The sequence below is a fragment of the Anolis carolinensis genome, chromosome 5 (genome assembly GCF_035594765.1).
Source record: "Anolis carolinensis isolate JA03-04 chromosome 5, rAnoCar3.1.pri, whole genome shotgun sequence".
Classification (NCBI taxonomy): domain Eukaryota; kingdom Metazoa; phylum Chordata; class Lepidosauria; order Squamata; family Dactyloidae; genus Anolis; species Anolis carolinensis.
Window position 1 is genome coordinate 119,121,100 of NC_085845.1, and position 18,738 is coordinate 119,139,837.

The window sequence follows — 18,738 nt, forward strand, 5'->3', positions numbered from 1 at the left end:
AGAAGTACAATGTGTTATTTAAAGAAGTACAATGTGTTATTTAAAGAAGTACTAAAAGTAAAACAATTCTCAAGTTTCAAAGAATTATTATTTGAAGCATATTTTGAAAATATTCTCCTTGTACGAATATTTTCAAGTGAATGTTCTCCATCACATTTCTAGTTGCATTGTATTCATGATTTCTAAATATTGTCTTTCTATGTTTGTCTTCAGGATAACTTGTATAGTTTTGATCACTTATACAAACAACTCTGATTTATTTGGATAGATAGTCAGTCCTCCACATACATTGGGATTAAGGTCATAGGACCCCTACAAAAGTGAAAAACTGTATATAGAAATGACATTTCACTAGGAATTTCTACATCCTCTGACGTGACTTGATGGTCAACTTCTGGAAATCAGCTATTTTTATGCTGCTTCTCCCTGTACTGATTCCATGTAGTCAGTCATTAAGAAATAATGTCCATGAACAGGAAATCTCCAACAATTGTCCTCTGGCGGTATTCTTGCAGGAGGCGAAAAAAGAAGAGGCATCCTTCTCCTAGTACATGTTGGCATGGCTATGAAAATCAGGTTATTGTTGCTGGATATTTTCTTCTACAATTGTTTTAAAAGGACATCTGCTGGCATAACATGAAATAAATTGACTCACCACTAATAGGTTGCCAGCCATTATGTCATTTTCAAGAGTTGGTGCCCAAATTTTCTTGTATGCTTTTTTTAATCTTCACCATTTCCTCATCTTGTTGCATGTGTTTAGTTCATATTGTCTTCTGGTAAGACTGTTTTGTTTCCTTAAAAGTCATATAAGCTTCTCTAGGAGTCCCTTTGGCTGAAGTGTAGGGTAAAAAGGTGCATAAAATAGGTAAAGAGGGAGTCTCAAGTTTGATGCAATATACTGTATTTCCTCTAATCTAAGGCACATTTTCCCATTTAAGGGGCTTTAAAATGGGATACACCTTACATTCAGTGTTTTTTTGAAAAAAATCTTGTGCTTTGCTGACGGCATGACATATTTTAGATTTAGGCAGGAAATCTATCTCTTGCTCTCGAGAGTCTATTTTTGCAAATATGTAGCCACCATTACAGAGCAAATTTTGGTTGTATCTTTGACCATCTATGTAAAAATTAGTTTCCCCAGCTTTTTTCATTCATTTTGATCCCTTTTTGCATCTGAAAATGTAAAAAAGATTGTCCCATGAAGCTACATTCAAACAAAAAAGTATTGAGTATGCAGAAAAAACATAGAAACAGAGCTGCAGGTCTAGGTCTATATTTTGACATCAGTGAGGTAAATGTTGGAGAAATGCTCGCAATGCTTTACAGGACCTAACAAATTAAGATTTCCACAAGTTGATGGAGCTGTAATACATTTTGTGATGCAGTTATGTGTAAAATAATTATTTATCACCCAACAATACATGCAATTGAAAGTCATAGAAATCGCCAAGTCCCTTGGAACAGATGAAAGAATTTATAAAGGCAGTTGGGGCTGGTGTGACAGTCATGCACTGTAGCAGGTTATCGTTAAGATGTTGAGCATCTTTGTCAAGAAATTCCTTCAGACTTTTGAGAGAACCTTATTACCTTTCAGTGATACATGAATGAATTAAGGGGGAAAGGAAATACGAGTTCAGTCAGATTGGAAATGCTGATGAAACTCTGGTTTTCTCTGATATCCCTTGAGACTACCCTGTCAGTGCTAAAGATGCTAAAGAAGTCAACATTATAAGCACTGGCTACAAAAAGCAGTGCCTTTTGCTTCCTGCCGTAACGTGGTGACTTGATTGTGATTCCTACTGTAATGACTACCAAACTGAAGCCACTTTATGTTTTAGTCCACAAACCATTTAAGGATTGTGGAATATGGAAAGGGATATGAATCCTGACCGTTGATAACCTTCTGGTAAAATAAAGAGAACACTGGCATCAACATTAGCAGAATGGATATCAACAGCTAGGAAACTAAGTCCAGAAAGAGTAGTGCATCACTACTTTAAAACATTTTCTTGATGGCTCTGAAGACTTATACTATGAGATAATGAAGTTAAAGACGGCTCAGAAGAATCATATTCTGATGAATCATGCTCTGAATCATAATATTATTGAGAAACAAGAGATTAATAAAATACCATGCCTTTTGTATAATTAATATGTTTCCCTTTTATTTATTTATTTTATTTATTACAGCATTTATATCCCGCCCTTCTCACCCAATAGGGTGGCTTACAATAAAACACATATATAAAATTGTACAATACATTGTGAATCAATTAAAAAGTTATTAAATTACATCAGACATTCATAAAAACACTTATAAAATACAGATAGTCATGTTCGAGTCTTTTGTTGCTGTTAGTAAACAGAATTCCATTGTAATAAAAATATTCATTATAGATATATATTAGCATTTTATTTTTTTCTTAGAATTCATCCTTAGAAATTCTAAAAGACATTCTAAGGATTATTTCCTCCTAAAACAAACATTTGACATTTGTGTGTGGTTTACATTTGATGGTGCCATGGATTAGATTAAGTATGATAATTAAATGAGCTCACTACATGTGTCTCTACATAGCAGTGCTTCAAACATGTTGATTTAATGTAGCTCATGTTCTGGTGGGAGTAATCCTTACTCTAAGGTGGAATGGAAGGCTGGGGTTTCTCATACATACATACATACATACATACATGAGTGCTGACTATGATGAGATAAAATAATGAATTGTAAAGTTTTCCTGTATTGATTCTACTGGACATCACACATTTTGGTGTCTCAAAAATTCGACTTGTTGATCCAAAAATAGTACTGGTTTTCCCCTATCAGTCAAGTTTTTGAAATACAAAACATGCCATCTACCAGTTGCCACCGGCTCACACACAGAAAATCATGATAACCATATCTAAGAAACTAGAGATGATGTGATCTGGCATTGCAGTTTTCCGAATCAGTGTCCCAAATAACCCCAGGAACAGGCCTAAAAACCAAGATACCAAGAACATTATTTTGTGTTCTTGGAAGCATCAACCTATTGATAACTTCAGCCAGTTTTCTTTTGCATTAATCATTTGCACTGTGGTATTATCAGACGTAAATTACCATTTTACAGTAGACTGAGAACAATCTTTGTTGCTCCATAATTTCACAGGTAGACCTAGTTTTTGAAAGCTTAATTTATGTTGTTCCCTGATAAACATAAGGTAAATTTAAGTTAAATTGTAGATAAACTCTGTTTCATTTTGGCAGGACCTGTATGAGAAATGCATCAGAAAACAGTCCGAATTGTGAAATATATTAAAATACACAAAGACAGATGTAAGCATTATTGTGGACTTTCCATGATGGAAATCTACAGTACAGAATAATTTGGTTTTTTAAAAGCTTTTTGAAGAATAAGGTGTACTTCTGTTTCGCTAAAGTCATGCAGTGGGGCATATTTTTTGCACTTTTATGTGGTGAGCCACTTGCATGAAATAGGTAAGGTAAAGGCTTTCCCCTGATGTTAAGTCCAGTCGTGACCGACTCTGGGGGTTGGTGCTCATCTCCATTTCCAAGCCGAAGAGCCGGCGTTGTCCGCAGACACCTCCAAGGTCATGTGGCCAGCATGACTGCATGGAGCGCCGTATTTTCATGAAATACGCACATGAAAAGTCCAGTAGTTGAATCAGTAGAACTTAAATGCATGTGCAGATACCTTACCATTGAGATTCCTTGCTCAATACAGGCAGTCCCCGAGTTACAGACAAGATAGGTTCTGTAGGTTTGTTCTTAAGTAGAATTTCTATGTAAGTTGGGACAGGTGCATTTTTAAGTGTAATTCCAGCCAAATTTTTAAAAGATTTTTGATAGCACAGGGAAGGGTTACCCTTTGTGTTTTGCTGTGTGTGTGTCCTGGTTCAGATTTCTCTTCATGTTCTGTCCCTGTGATAATTGGATTTTGAAAAATTTGGTTTGTTGTGGAAACAAGGATTGGAGATAAAGCTTCAGTGGAGACATCTTTTTCCCATGATAACTCTTTTAAGAGTAAATTTCTCTTCCTAACAGTAGATTTCTCTCATTTTCTGTTGTCTCAATCCACTCCGTTGTTAACTATGAATCATATGTAAGTTGGTGAGTTCTTGTAGTTCGTTATTTACTTATATATGCAGGTACCCACACATATTCCAAAGTTCCAGAGTATGTGTACTTTAGGTTCCAGAGATTATCTGAATATGCCCGTAATTACTGTTTAAATATGGTGGTGTAAATCAGCCTGGTTTAGTTAAAACCAGTTCAATCTAATGAGAGCATTTCCTCAGGGAGGTTAAACATGTAACATAAAGGTACTTTGGTACTTTAATTCTAGTCATAATGTGTAAACATTTCAGATGTTTGCACAACAAGTTTGAAAGTGATCATTAAACCTTTTAGACCTGTACCTTTATCAACTCCTCATTGTCTGAAAGCTGGGTAGTTAAGTTTACTTTCATGGTTACTTGCTATCAACAGTGTTTCATCTTTTTATTTTGTTTATAGTGTCAGAGAATTTCACTTTGTTTTTTAAAATTCTGTAGAGCCTGTATAAGTTCTAGAGCAGTTCCAAATCATCCATTTGTTGTACTTTGTAGAAACTTCTTCCTGTTGCCACCCAATGCCCCTTATCATGCACTGTTTCTCTCTTCTGGATGAAATTGACTTAGTTTATCTGAAAACTGGGCATGAAGCCTGTGCCCCATTGTCTGATGAATCTTCACCATTGTGCGATTTTTGCAGGATTTTATTCTCACATGTTGCTGAATTTTTCAATGCTATCTTATACATTTATCTGTGCCATATAAATCTCTTTGTTCCTTGATGGACATGGATGTTTGCCAGAGATTCTTATTTTTATATCCAGTAGTGTTTTTTGAAGATGATGGCCACTTATGAAGGTAATTATGTAGAGTAAGGAATGACTTCATGTGATTAAGAGAGGGAACTTTGTGTGAGATGGAAACATTTTTAGGCCATCAGTGTGCTACATTGAGCTGATGCACTACCTGAAATATGTGTGTGCTGATGAAAGAGGTAGAATTATGAGGGATATCTGGAAAGTAAGGTTACAATACTCTTTTAAAATGCAAAGAACAGAGCCGGAGCTGGGAGTGGGCAGTGGATGTGAGGCCGAGACTGCCTCCTAGCTGGAGGTGCTCCCGGAGCTGCTGAGCCCCCCCCCCCCCCCTACAAGCTGCAACATGGCAAAGTCAAGCTGCACCGGAGCGAGGAGGAGGAGGAGGAGGAGGAGGAAGGTGACAAGGAGGAAGAGGAGGAACTGCTGCCCCTCCTCCTTACCTTCTCCTCTCGCTCCCAGCTCCGGTTCTGTTGCTGCTTTTTCTGGTGGGAAACTTCTATAATAAAGGCATAGGGAACACCTCCCTCGGATGACAGAGTGTGTTGAGCAGAGTGGTGATTATGTGGGAAAGTGGTGTAGTGCCTATGCTATGATCCATGTAAGTTTTGTTGAAACATATTCATTCTTTGCATTTTAAAAAAAGTATTGTAACCTTACTTTCCAGATATCCCTCGTAATTCTACCTCTTTCATCAGCACGTACATATTTCAGGTAGTACATCAGTTCACTGTAGCACACTGATGGCCTAAAATGTTTCCATCTCACACAAAGTTCCCTCTCTTAATCACATAAAGTCATTCCTTACTCTACATAATTACTCTCCATGTAAGTTTTGTTGAAATGTATTCATTCTTTGTATTTTAAAAGAGTCTTGTAACCTTACTTTCTGGATATCTCTCGTAGTACTGGAGTTTGCAATGATGTTATGTCTATGTGAAGTGGCTGTGTCAATGAGTCTTATTTTTCACATGTCTATGTTCAGCATTGATAAAGGTAAAGCTGGAGTGGTATTTCAGTGAAAGTGGTGTTAGAACTGTTCTCCTTTCATATTCATTTTTCCTCATATTTTTTCTTTTCTTTTATGAATTGTTTTGAAGATTCAGGGTGTTGTGGGATTAGCATTTGTAATGAATTGAGGAGATGAACTTTGCAGTAAAGAACAGAAAGGAAGGAATCTTCTCAAAAAAGAACTGGGTATAAGAAGACACCTTCCTTTTCCATCCTGCCTCTTCAGCTTGCCTTCCACAATTCTCACACATGCATGCTTCATTTAAAAGTTGTTTTCTCCTTGTTCCTGCAATTGGGTTCAAAAACTGCTTCTGCCACTCTCACTCCTAATTAAGCCACATGGCCCATGCTTTCTTGTTGGCCATCTGTTCTAACTGTAGGCTATTCTGAATCAGAATGGATGTTTGAAGAGAAGGAAGAGAAGGAGGGGGCAGCAAGTGTGTATAAAGGTTAATCAAAGATTCAATTCTTCTGTTTGTGTGTTTTATTCTTAATCCTAATAATATTATGTATATTTACTACCTTTGATTTATACACTTAATATATTATGTTTTATGCGTCTATTATGTTTGTTTTATCAGATATTCGCCCAAGATTATTGATGAGCAGGATATTACTGGCTTTGGACTCACCATTAAACCATTGTATTTGGGTGATTCTTCTCTTCCCCAAGAACTCATGATATTCATGCTGCTTTGTTAAGAAGTGCAGTAAATTTCTGAAAAGGAGTTTGCGGGTACAAGGCAGACATTGATAGAAGAAGCAATCTTTTTGGAAATCTCTCAGAATTATCCTCCTGTGCATGCATGCTACATTAGTATTGTGAAACTTGTAAGCCCCCCCACACACACACACACACTCATTCATGGTGTTGTGGGTGTGCTATAAGTTTTTATCTGACATTTTAGGCTGACTCAAAGGTTCAAGTGAGTTCAAGACTGAGTGGTTTGTGCTTAATGCCATCCTGCACAAAAAGGGCTAGCACCGTAGATAGCTCCTTTAAAGTTCAGACCAAATCCAAAGCTTTTCACTGCTTTGAAATGAAAATCCATATTGCTGCTAAGGAAGTCCCATTGAATTCAACAGGACTTACTTCTTGGCAGACATGTTCATGTGGATGATTGTGCTTCAAATTAATCTTATTGTAAATACATCTCCATAGATATTGCATGGTGTTTGCATATTTGTCAGAGAGAAGGAAGGAAACAAAGAATAGATAATTTTATCTTCCCAGCAACCACTTGGTTTTTGTGCTGATGGAAAGATGCATAAAACACCTTGAGCAGAGTACTTATCTGACTAGAAAGCTAGCATCGTGTATGTAATGGTTTGAGTTTTTAACTATGGCTGTGAAGATCAGGGCTTGAATCAGCCATTGAAACACCGGTTGACCTTGAGCAAATCACAGTCTCTCAGCCTCAGAGCAAAGCAAAAGCAAAGTGCCTTTGGACAAATCTTTGGACAAATCTTGCCCATGCCTTAGCGTCACTGTAAGTTGGAAATGACTTGAAGGCACACAAGAAAAACTTACCTGAGTTAGGTGGAATCAAAAGGTGGGAAACAAAACTCTTAAGAACAAGGAAGGAAAAAATTAAGAAAATATTCTCAGTAGAATTCCTATATTACTTGTGAATGAATTAATAACTTCTAAAGTCAATCACTTAGTGGCCCATGGAGAGAATGAAAGGGATTGGAAGAGAAGTTTGCTATACATGTTCAGGACCAAGGAATAGATTGATGTAGTAATATTTTCTGGTCTGGAAGATAAGGAAAAAGTAGCAGAGAAATACATCAATTACATCCAGATTCATCAACTTGATATAATATGGAGGTGTGAGTTCAAGAAGCAGAATGTATTTCAAAATAGAATATGTTAAAATTCGGAATCCCAGAATAATTTAATAACAGTAATTATGTGGGGTTTATTGGATGCAATCTTAAATGATACTTGAAACTTAAAGTAGACTATGTTATGAATGTGGGTATTCCTTCAAATTGCTTGTTGACCTATGGGCAACCCCATCAGTTTCATAGGTTTCTTAGACAAGGTGATTTTGCGAGTTCTTCCTCTGAAATATAGCCTACAGCACCTGATATTTGTTGGCAGTCTAACAAGTACATTCAAGTACTAACCAGGGTTGGCCTTACTTCCAAGGTCAGAATGCATATTTATGATATTTATGATTGTGTTGTGGATGTAGAATGTTAAATTCTGTGTTTGGAGTCTTCTTTTTGTTTAATTATAAATTTTCTTACTGAAGTTAAATCCGTAATCACAATATTTTTAGACATCAAGGATAATTAATTTAATTTAATTTCCTTTCTATCTGAATTTCTTGATCATTCATTTCAATACATTATTTTATTAATCATATTTTATTATTTGATGAATTGTGTATATTATAAATAAATGATAATTTTAGTTTAATATCCCTTTCTTTCATACTATTTTTGCTTTTTTGGGAAAATGCTAACAGATGTTAACATTTAATAAGCAACATTCATATCTTTTTGATTCAGACAGATTCAGTTGTATAACATTTCAATAACTATGAATTTTGACAACTTTGTTAAAAGCCCTCTATTATAAATAAGAATTCTGCACAAGAACAGCATGCTTGTATGTATATTTTAAGTTGAAATAAAGTGTGTCAGACCATTTATTAGCATTCCACAAACTTTAGAGATCCAGAAAAGGCTAAATGGTTTGAAGATATTTAGCAGAGCAAAAGCATATTTAAGGTCATTTTTTGTTTTGTTTCAATTACAGGAAATTTGGTGAGCGACCTCCAGCTAAACGGCTCACCAGGTATGACTGGGATTTTGTCTTATTTACTAGATGGTAATTTATGTAAATATCACAATGAGATAGAAGCTGTGTTCATAGAGGTGTTGCATTTCAAATTGTAGATGGGCAGTTTCATGGTTTTATATTAATCTACTTAAAACTGTCCAAATGAAAATCTAGATATTCTGCAATCCCCCCCAAACCCCCCCCCCAAAAAAAAACAAAAACAAAACCTTCTGGCTTAACCTCCTCCTTGGCATTTTAATTATATGCATGCTGGGGAAGCACATGACCATGCAATTCAGGATCTGCCACCTGAAATGTTATGATCCAGGATTAGGTTAATGATTTCATTCAAAGCAGTTGTGGTCTAGATCAGCACGTACCTTTCTTTGGCTTTATAATAAAGTCCATTTAAGTGAGGCATGAAGTCAGAGTCATCTCAATCATATTTAGGAATAAAAGCATAACCTCCGAATTATTCAGTGGGTGTTTTGCGTCATAAAGTTGCTGTCCTAATTTATTGAAGATATTTATGTACTGTTTTTTGTAACGCATAAGTGAACCTAAACACAACACAATAACATGCAGTCACACAACAGCCCATGAATGAAAACCTTTCTTCTATTTATGACATTTCCAACTTCTTGAAAGCTTATGACATAGGGCATGATCTACTGACCATAGCTAGTATACTATTTGAGATGCGGAGCACTAATGTCCCTTTATGGCTTCAAAAAACACTTCCATGGACCTAGGGGTTTAATTATGTTTATAGTGGGCTGGTTCATATTTCCCCATCTAAGGCCTTTTACACTGCCATATAACAACCAGATTGCTTGCTTTGAACTGGATTGTTTGGCTTTGTAGAATCATATAATCCAGTTCAAAGCAGATAATGTGGATTATCTGCTTTGATTATCCATCATTACATACAGCGACACCAGAGGCACTCAAAGTGGCCAGCTTCTGGTCAAAGGAAATTTACAATAATGCCAAGTTTTTAACTTTGTTTGTGGTTTTTCTATATAAAGATGTGTGTATGTGGAGGAGGTGTCCACTTACACAGACAGCCTCCCACCTCCACAAACAGCTACAGTTCCCACTGAGCAGAAACCAACAATGGCCCTCTCTCCACTAACATGCAAGTTATAGTGAGCACCATGAACATGTTGCCCAGACCCTGCCAGTGTCCTCCACAAACACAGTTCTGCCCCTCACCCAAGTGAAGGATTTCAAGCGGGAACATTTTCATCCTAGATGTTCTGTTTTTCCTCCAGAATGGACATCTCAGGATTCCTTAATTTGCATGACCCTGCCCACTGCCTCTACCTTAGCTCTTTCCTACCCTTTCCTATGGCAAACAGTTAACAGAGAAATTAATCAGCAACTGAACAAGAGGTTTGGGGAGAATCCACCATGATTTACAAGAGTTATTCTTGACCTACGTCCAGAGAGCACTGTTAACCCAACCAATGATTTATCTGGACCAAACGTGCCACTGATAATGGGACTTGCAGTATCTTCACTGATACTGTGACCCCCACTGACAATGGACTGGGACCAAACTTGGCACAGAGAAGTCCCATGACCAACTGAACATATTTCAGGGGTTTGGGTGAATGGGCCTTGATTTTGGGAGTTGCAGTACACCTGCATCCAGCGATAATGTGACCCCCACGACAATGGACCGGGACCAAACCTGGCACAGAGAAGCCCTTTCACCTACTGAACATACTGCAGGGGTTTAGGGGAATGGACCTTAATTTTGGGAGTTGTAGTTCATCTGCATCCAGAAAGCACTGAACCCAGCTGACATCTGATCTGGACCAAACTTGACACACAGACCCAATATGGCCAACTGAGAATACTGGCAGGGTTTGGGGGTGATTGCCCTGGGAATCTGGTAGTTGTAGTTCACCCTTAAGCAGACAGCACTGAACCCAGCCAGTGATGGATCTGGACCAAACTTCAGTGATATTATCTAACATCCCAAAACAAACATTGCTTTCTAATAACCCGGGCACTGCCGGATCTCCAAGCTAGTGATAAATAAAATCTGGATTATATGACAGTGTAGAAGGGGCTTATGTGTGATTAATGAGGAAGGGAATGAAGATTTGAAAATATGGCAATTTCTTATTGCTTGGCACTAATAGTCCTTCTCATAACTTTAGTTGCTACCTTGTACATATGTTCAAAATGCCCAACCTACTTGTTCACTAGTTATATTTGAATGGTTAAACATCAGTATTATTCTGGGGAAGTAGGACAGAATCAGAAGCCAGTTGAGACTCCTCATGCTCAGACTACCAAATTAGCATCTTCTGTTCTGTTCTCTTAAATCCAGGAAGTCCAAACATTAGTATTCTGTAAGAATAACCAGTCAACCATTGGACATTTGAGAGATCTTTATTCAGAAATAAGTTGTGGTTCTATACATTAGGATTTCTAATGGCGACAAAATATTTGTAATTACTAGAAGCACCAGCTTTGTATAGATATGTGAATGGCTGTTTCTTAAAGGTACACATAATACTTGTTAATTTTGTTGTACTTCTAATCCTTAGAGAAGCTATGAGAAACTATTTAAAAGAGCGTGGTGATCAAACAGTCCTAATTCTTCATGCAAAAGTTGCACAGAAATCTTATGGAAATGAAAAGAGGTAAGCAATACTATTAATATTTTAGTGCTGTATTATTCTGCAGTAATAGGAAAGATGTGAATTAAAAATCCTTGGGATTTTGTTGCTCTGATAGTTCTGGCAGATAGAATAGTGTTGCTGTCCTCCTTATCTTTCTTTTTGTGTTTTTGGAGTATAGATTAACAGAGTATGATAAACAATCTGTCAAATTTTAGTGTCCTTACCATTCATCTTGTGTGTGCGTTTTTAAATTACAGTAGAGTCTCACTAATCCAAGCCTCGCTTATCCAAGCCTCTGGATAATCCAAGCCATTTTTGTAGTCAATGTTTTCAATATATCGTGATATTTTGGTGCTAAATTCGTAAATACAGTAATTACAACATAACGTTACTGCGTATTGAACTACTTTTTCTGTCAAATTTGTTGTATAACATGAAGTTTTGGTGCTTAATTTGTAAAATCATAACCTAATTTGATGTTTAATAGGCTTTCCCTTAATCCCTCCTTGTTATCCAAGATATTCGCTTATCCAAGCTTCTGCCGGCCCGTTTAGCTTGGATAAGTGAGACTCTACTGTAAGGGCTCTAATAGATTGCGTGGAGCTCCATCTGGTGTCTAGTTTTATTATTAACCACATGTAAGTATTCCAAGTGAGCAATGCTAAGAACAAATACAACTTTTTGTTTACATTTGTTCATAAAAGAATAAATACATATTTAGTTGCATAATACTGAAGATTAGAATGGAGATAATTTTGAGGAGAGATTTTTCCGTTAAAATTTCTGTGTTCGAAAATAGCTTCTAATAGTTTCATTCCTATGCTCTAAATGTTTATATATCTTACTAATTACTGTTTGTGTAAAACTTTTATAAAGCAGTACAAACTCTGATGAAATATATATCTGCAATATGACTTTTAGATTAGTTATGAGACGGATGTACTTGACCTTTTTAAAGTCCAGGGAGGCAGTTAAGTGTGTTATTTTCCTGTGTTGAACCCACAGTGGTTTACAAAGGCTTATACTTACTTCAAACCTTTTAGAAATACACTTAGTTTTGTATTCATGGATTCAATTAACCACGGCAGAACAAGTTCAAAGAGGAAAAAACAACTAGATCTACATAATCAATAGAGTTTCCTTACATATGGACTCACTCAACAGTGATGCCAAAGAGACTATTTTAATTGGAACTGGCTTGTAGGATTTAGGATCCATTTATTACGAATCCAGTTTCCACAGTTTCCACAGGCTCTGCATTCACACATTGAGCCATTCATGACTTGAATTAGAAAAAAAAATCCAAGAAGCAAACCTTGTTTTTGCCTTATATAGAATGGGATACCATTTTACTATACGATTGTATATACTGAGGCTTGGTTATCCACAGATTTTGGTTTCTGTGGCCTGGATACTGAGGCTCACAGCACAAACAATTTTGTATTGTGTTATTGAAGTTGAGGCTGTGTACGTTTTCCAGTTCCATGGTCATACAGGATTGTTTTTTTTCTTTTTATCCTGAAAAACCCATATTTTGAAAATAGCACATTTTCATTCTTTAAAGGTGTGTTGAAAGGCTTAGTAGCATACAGGAGATAACTAGTAAAACCATGGAAATGTTGGACCCAGGCTCCAGCGTCCTGCATAATTTCCCTTTCTCTATGACAAACCAAGAACAAAAGAGATTATGCAAGTAAATGGATTAGTGAATTGTGTAGAGTTCACACTAGGATTCTTTTTTTTCCCTTTTCTTTTTCTTTTCGTATCTCAGTTACCAAATTCAAATTTATAATTCACTAGAAACCCCCTGCTTCTTGGCAGGGGTTTGGACTGGATGGCCCATGAGGTCTCTTCCAACTCTACTATTCTATGATTCTATGATTATAACAGATGTTGTTTTTTATGTGTGTTATTGTGCAGTTTGAGATTGGGAATAAAAAAAACGAGTAATCCTTGGATATATAAACAGGCAGACATCAACCTATTTTTTCTGTATCTCTCTTGTGTAAATTCAGGGTATTATCTCAGTCATTAACACACCTATTTAAACATAATCTTTCTACGAAAGGAGGGATCAGCCTCAGATGACAGACTACCTAGAAAAGCAAATTGTGCCATTCCCTCCACTGAAAGGGCTCAACCAGTGCTATCCAGCATTTCCATATTTCACTCCCTTCCATACCTCCTCTTGCCTACTTCATGTCTTGGTGTCTTCTCTCTTGCTAACATAGCTATTCCTTCTGACAGCCATTGTGTCTTTCTGTGCCTCTACCATGTCCACCATGTATGGCAGTTCTTGCTGTTCTGCCTGCCTGCCTGCCACTTCTCCATGCCTTGTTCTCTTGCTCACCTGTGGCTGTCTCTTCATCTGGCCTCCATGCCTCTTAGCTGTCTACTTCATTTTCCACCCCTTTGCTTATATGTAACCATAGATGCAGTAGCTGGTCATTCCTAAGTCAGTGAATTCACTCCACGTTTGAATCCCTGCTTTAAAGGAATAATTCAAGGTGATGTACTCTATTTTTTAATAGATCTAGCATCTTGATTAACTCCCATAAAGCTAGTCAAAACCTGGAATGGGTTCACTGGTACACTGACATGGGAGCCATTAGCCACCTCTGGGATGAAAACTGGAACTTATGAAACTCATTTGAAGAGTGCGGGGCCTGAAAGTCTTTACTGCCGGCAGTGTGTATCGATGACATAAAGTTGGAGAGATCTGACTACTTTATCCCCATCCTGGAATGTTGTGCAGGGGGATTCAAACCTCTTTGTCAGCTGCTGGCGCAACAAGGTGTTTTATATATCTTGAAGAAGCACTGCCTTGTGGAGCTAGCTTGTTTTGTGTTTGATCTCTCCTGATTTTTCGTAGCTGTAAGGGGGCAATTGCTAGATGCAGCCAATAAATGCTAAAATCAGAAAACAGCTAACATGCAATAAACACGATCAATAATGTGATCTCTGTAGATCCTATGTATATCACAAAATTTATAAAGATCACAAAATCTAGGGAATCTAAAAATTTTCTTTAAGGAACACACTCAGCTTGCTCTACAGGATGTTTCAAAATGATGGACCCAATTTCAAAGTAGTTTATTTCATGCTGGCAAGATGTTACAATTATACAAAAGGTTACAAATAGTTCCGTGGGTTATCAAGTTTTACAAACCATTTTGAGCCAGAAACAAATCTAAAAAATAACCTTGCAAGTGGAGAACATCTCATGTAGGGTTTCCATCTTGCAAATGATGGCAGTTAAGGGCTATTTGTGCGCTGGGAGAAGCATCTAGCGGTAATAATTTAAAACTATGCCCAACCCTTTCAAGTGGTAAGGGTTTCATTCATGGGTGGTTCATGGTTGATTTCATATTTGGTCCATCTGTTTGAAACACCCTAGATCAGAACATTCCAAAGTATGTATCATGACGCTTTACTATGTTAGCTGCGGTGTGTGTGTCGTGCAAACATAATGAGACACCCCTGAGTATGTGCAATAAACAATACCACTGAAATGTGGAAGCTTAAAAATGCTCGATGACGAAAAGCGAGTGTCTTTATCTAAAGTCCCACCAAATATTAAAAAACTGTGATTATCTTATCAACCCCATACATCTACTTAAAATGGTAAGTTGTTATTTTATCAGTGATATAGAATTTTTTTTTGTTCTTGCACATATTTACATATTATTACTAAATGACAATTGATATTATCTTACAAATCATATATTTAAAAAGTATTCAGGTAGTCCCCAAGTTATGAACAAGATAGGTTCTTAAGTTGAATTTATATGTAAGTTGGAATATGTACATTTTTAAAGTGTAACTCAAGCTGTGTATGTGTATGCTTTGGATAGCATAGGGCAGAGTTAATCGCTGTGATGTTTCTTTTGAGCCCCTCTTCAGAAGATTTCACCTCACTTTCTGTCCCTTTGAGAGTTGTATCTTGAGAAATTTGCCTTGTTGTGGAAACAAGGATTACTGATAAAACTTCAGTGGAGACCTCTTTTCCCCATGATAACTTGTCCAGGAGTGAATTTACCTTCTTAGGGGTAGATTTCTCTCATTTCCTGTTGTCTCCCCTGCATTGTGAGTCATTTGCAAGTCAAATGTTTGTAACTCATGTTTGTAAATGAAAGGTTTTCATGATGCATGTTGTGTCCCCATACATTTTGTTAATACAATATGTATATGTCTGTATAGCTAATAAAGGGTTGGTTTTACCTCTGGTTTGCTAGTAAAACTGAATTATTGTGTCACAAAATGATGCATGTCTAAAAAACATGGAATATTTGGAAAGTTCTGCCCTAGATGTTTAACAACAAAAAACGTGAATCTAACCATCTGAACTTCACCTTCAGGTTTTTTTGTCCTCCTCCCTGTGTCTATCTCATGGGTAGTGGATGGAAGAAAAAAAAAGAACAGATGGAACGAGATGGCTGCTCCGAACAAGAGTCTCAACCATGCGCCTTTATTGGGATAGGAAATAGTGACCAAGAAATGCAACAATTAAACTTGGAAGGAAAGGTAGGCTGCGTTCAACTGTATACTTCTTGGAGAAATTAACTTATACATTGAAGGTCATCTGAATATTACTCAATGCTATGCTTTAACAATCAACCAGTTTGACAGGTTCAACCCTTGAATATGATCCCCCATTCCTTCAGAGGCTACTCCCTTCCTACCATTGTCAGTAAAATCATAGATAGAGGTTGCACAGAAGAATGATAGGTGGCTGTGGGAGGCACTTTACATGTAAACCTTTTCACACTCTGTGGAAACACTCACAAGTATCTGTCAAACATTTTCTTTATTTTACTTTATCTGGTTGTTGTTTTTTAATGCCTGAAGGTAGAGATAATTCAAAAAAGCATTCCAGATATTATTATTCTGGACAAAAATGTGATTGCACAAGCTGAACTTTGTCTCACCATTGAAATTTGCCTAATTCAATAGCTGTACCTCTGCGATGTGTTTTAAAAAAGTAATATAACTCCTGCAGTGTTTGAACCACTTGAAAAGTTTAAAGAAACATATTTAAACTTTTGAGGATACTTTCTGGTAATAGTGTTGTTGATAGCTGTGCAATGACTTGTGAGGGTAAAGGAATTGCTTATTAATTTCCTTGCTATTCTTAGTTGTTGTGGGCTATATTGTACAACTCTTTAAAGTGCCTAATTGCAGCCTTTTGTGTTGTTTTAACCATCACTTTTCTAATTAAAGGAGGCATTCATTGCCTGGGCAGCTTTTGAAAATAAAGTGGTGAACAGTGTTTTATGATAATAGGCAATTACTTGTTTCTTAGAGTTCGTTTATTCATATGTTTGTAGAGAGAACCCTCGATCTTGTATGTGTCACAGGCCCCAGTTGACTTTTATTCATCATGGATCAAAGTCGTTATCAAATTGGTTTACATGACAGTTTTTAATTCAACAGAGCAGCTGTGTTTGTACATAACAATATGCTAGCATTCCTGGCTTGTCTTTTTTAATGAGAACAAGCAAATAGGCTGATGTATCTGCCCCATTTGCTTCTGTTTCACATAAATGGATAAAACAATTAGAAATGGATAAATTATAATGATATCAGACTCCATGATAAGGTATCAAATTCTGGCGAATGTTACCTACCATTGTCAGAAAATGAGTGATTTTAAAGTGATTGAAGTTATTTTAGTGGATTCCATGATCATCATATCTTCTGCAGAGCCACACAGTCGTTTAAAGAAGAAACAGAATGAACATGATTGATGGGAAAATACTTAATCAGAATTCTCTTTGTCCCCTTGTTGAAGAAGAGAAGCACATGTGCACTTGAAACTCAAAGAAATTTTCTGTAGAAACTACAGGCACTGACAATTTGGCACCTTAATCTGTTTTACTAGAATTTCATGAGCTGTTTCAGGATTATTTAAGCCCTTGGTGGCGTAGTGGATTAAAGCCTTGTGACTTGAAGGTTGGGTTTCTGACCTGAAGGCTGCCAGGTTCAAATCCCACCCGGGGAGAGCGTGGATGAGCTCCCTCTACCAGCTCCAGCTCCATGCGGGGACATGAGAGAAGCCTCCCACAAGGATGGTAAAAACATCAAAAACATCCGGGCGTCCCCTGGGCAACGTCCTTGCAGACGGCTAATTCTCTCACACCAGAAGTGACTCAGGTTGCTCCTGACACGAAAGAAAAAGGATTTTTTAAATTTAATTTGGAATTTTATTGGGGAGATGTAAAATGTGTTTCTCTTTCCACAGAACTATTGCACAGCTAAAACCTTGTACATATCAGACTCTGATAAGCGAAAGCACTTCATGTTATCAGTAAAAATGTTCTATGGCAACAGCGATGATATTGGCGTGTTCCTCAGTAAACGGATCAAAGTTATCTCCAAACCTTCTAAAAAGAAACAGTCGTTGAAAAATGCGGACTGTAAGTATTTGAAATTGTCTTCATGCAGCATTGTGTCACAGTCATTTGTATGAGTTCCAAAAGGGGAAAGAAGCCTTTAAGTTTTAATTGGCTTTGAGGAGTGCTTTATAGAAGCCATACCATAGTACTATATCTTGAATATGGAAATGAACCTAGCCTTGAACTACTGCAACAAGGATATTTTTACTTTGGAAAAGCTATTTTATTTCTACCTGCCCCTGCCACATTCTAACATTTAAGAGCTGAAGCAAATTCATTTCACATTATAAGAAAGATTAAATGCTTCAATAATATCCTGCATCAAATATTCCATACAAATACAGAAGTACAGTGAGAAGTTTCAGGACAAGATTTTTGGAACTAACTAATCCAATTCATCTTGCTCAGTAAATATTTTATATGGGGTTATGTTCACACATTTATTCTTACTCGTGGTCTGAAATGATACATCGCAGCAATATACATTTCAGAGGACTTAACTTTGGAATGTTTTGGTTCTATTATTCTGCCTTTAAAAAATCCACTCTTAACTACACTAGAGTCTCACTTATCCAAGCTTCACTTATCCAAGGTTCTGTATTATCCAAGGCAATCTGCCTTTTAGTAGTCATTGTTTTTGTAGTAAATGTTGCAATGTTTTGGTGCTAAATTCGTAAATACAGTAATTACAGTAAATACAGAAATAACATTACTGTGTATTGAACTGCTTTTTTCTGTCAATTTCTTGTAAAACGTGATGTTTTGGTGCTTAATTTGTAAAATCATAATGTAATTTTATCTTTAATAGGCTTTTTTCTTAATCCCTCCTTATTATCCAAGATTTTAGCTTATCCAATGTTCTGCCGGCCCATTTATCTTGGATAAATGAGACTCTACTGTAGTTAAAATAATAGTTGATAACAGCAGGAAGACTTAGATAAACTCATAATCAGGTGTTCATAACTTTATTTTACAAAATCATCATCATCATCATCTTTATTTATATCTTGCCCCCTCTCCACAAGGAC

At 36.7% G+C, this 18,738-nt stretch overlaps 1 protein-coding gene across 2 annotated transcripts in view; it reads left to right on the forward strand.

Annotated features, from left to right (window-relative positions):
• Positions 1 to 18,738, forward strand: part of rbpj (recombination signal binding protein for immunoglobulin kappa J region) — a 59,617-nt gene that overhangs the window by 27,123 nt on the left and 13,756 nt on the right. For both annotated transcript variants that reach the window (XM_008118825.3, XM_062982192.1), the window contains exons 2-5: positions 8,653 to 8,691; positions 11,241 to 11,336; positions 15,674 to 15,839; positions 17,557 to 17,731. In XM_008118825.3, the coding sequence (XP_008117032.2) occupies positions 8,653 to 8,691; positions 11,241 to 11,336; positions 15,674 to 15,839; positions 17,557 to 17,731 (476 nt within the window). The remainder of the gene's footprint in view (positions 1 to 8,652; positions 8,692 to 11,240; positions 11,337 to 15,673; positions 15,840 to 17,556; positions 17,732 to 18,738) is intronic.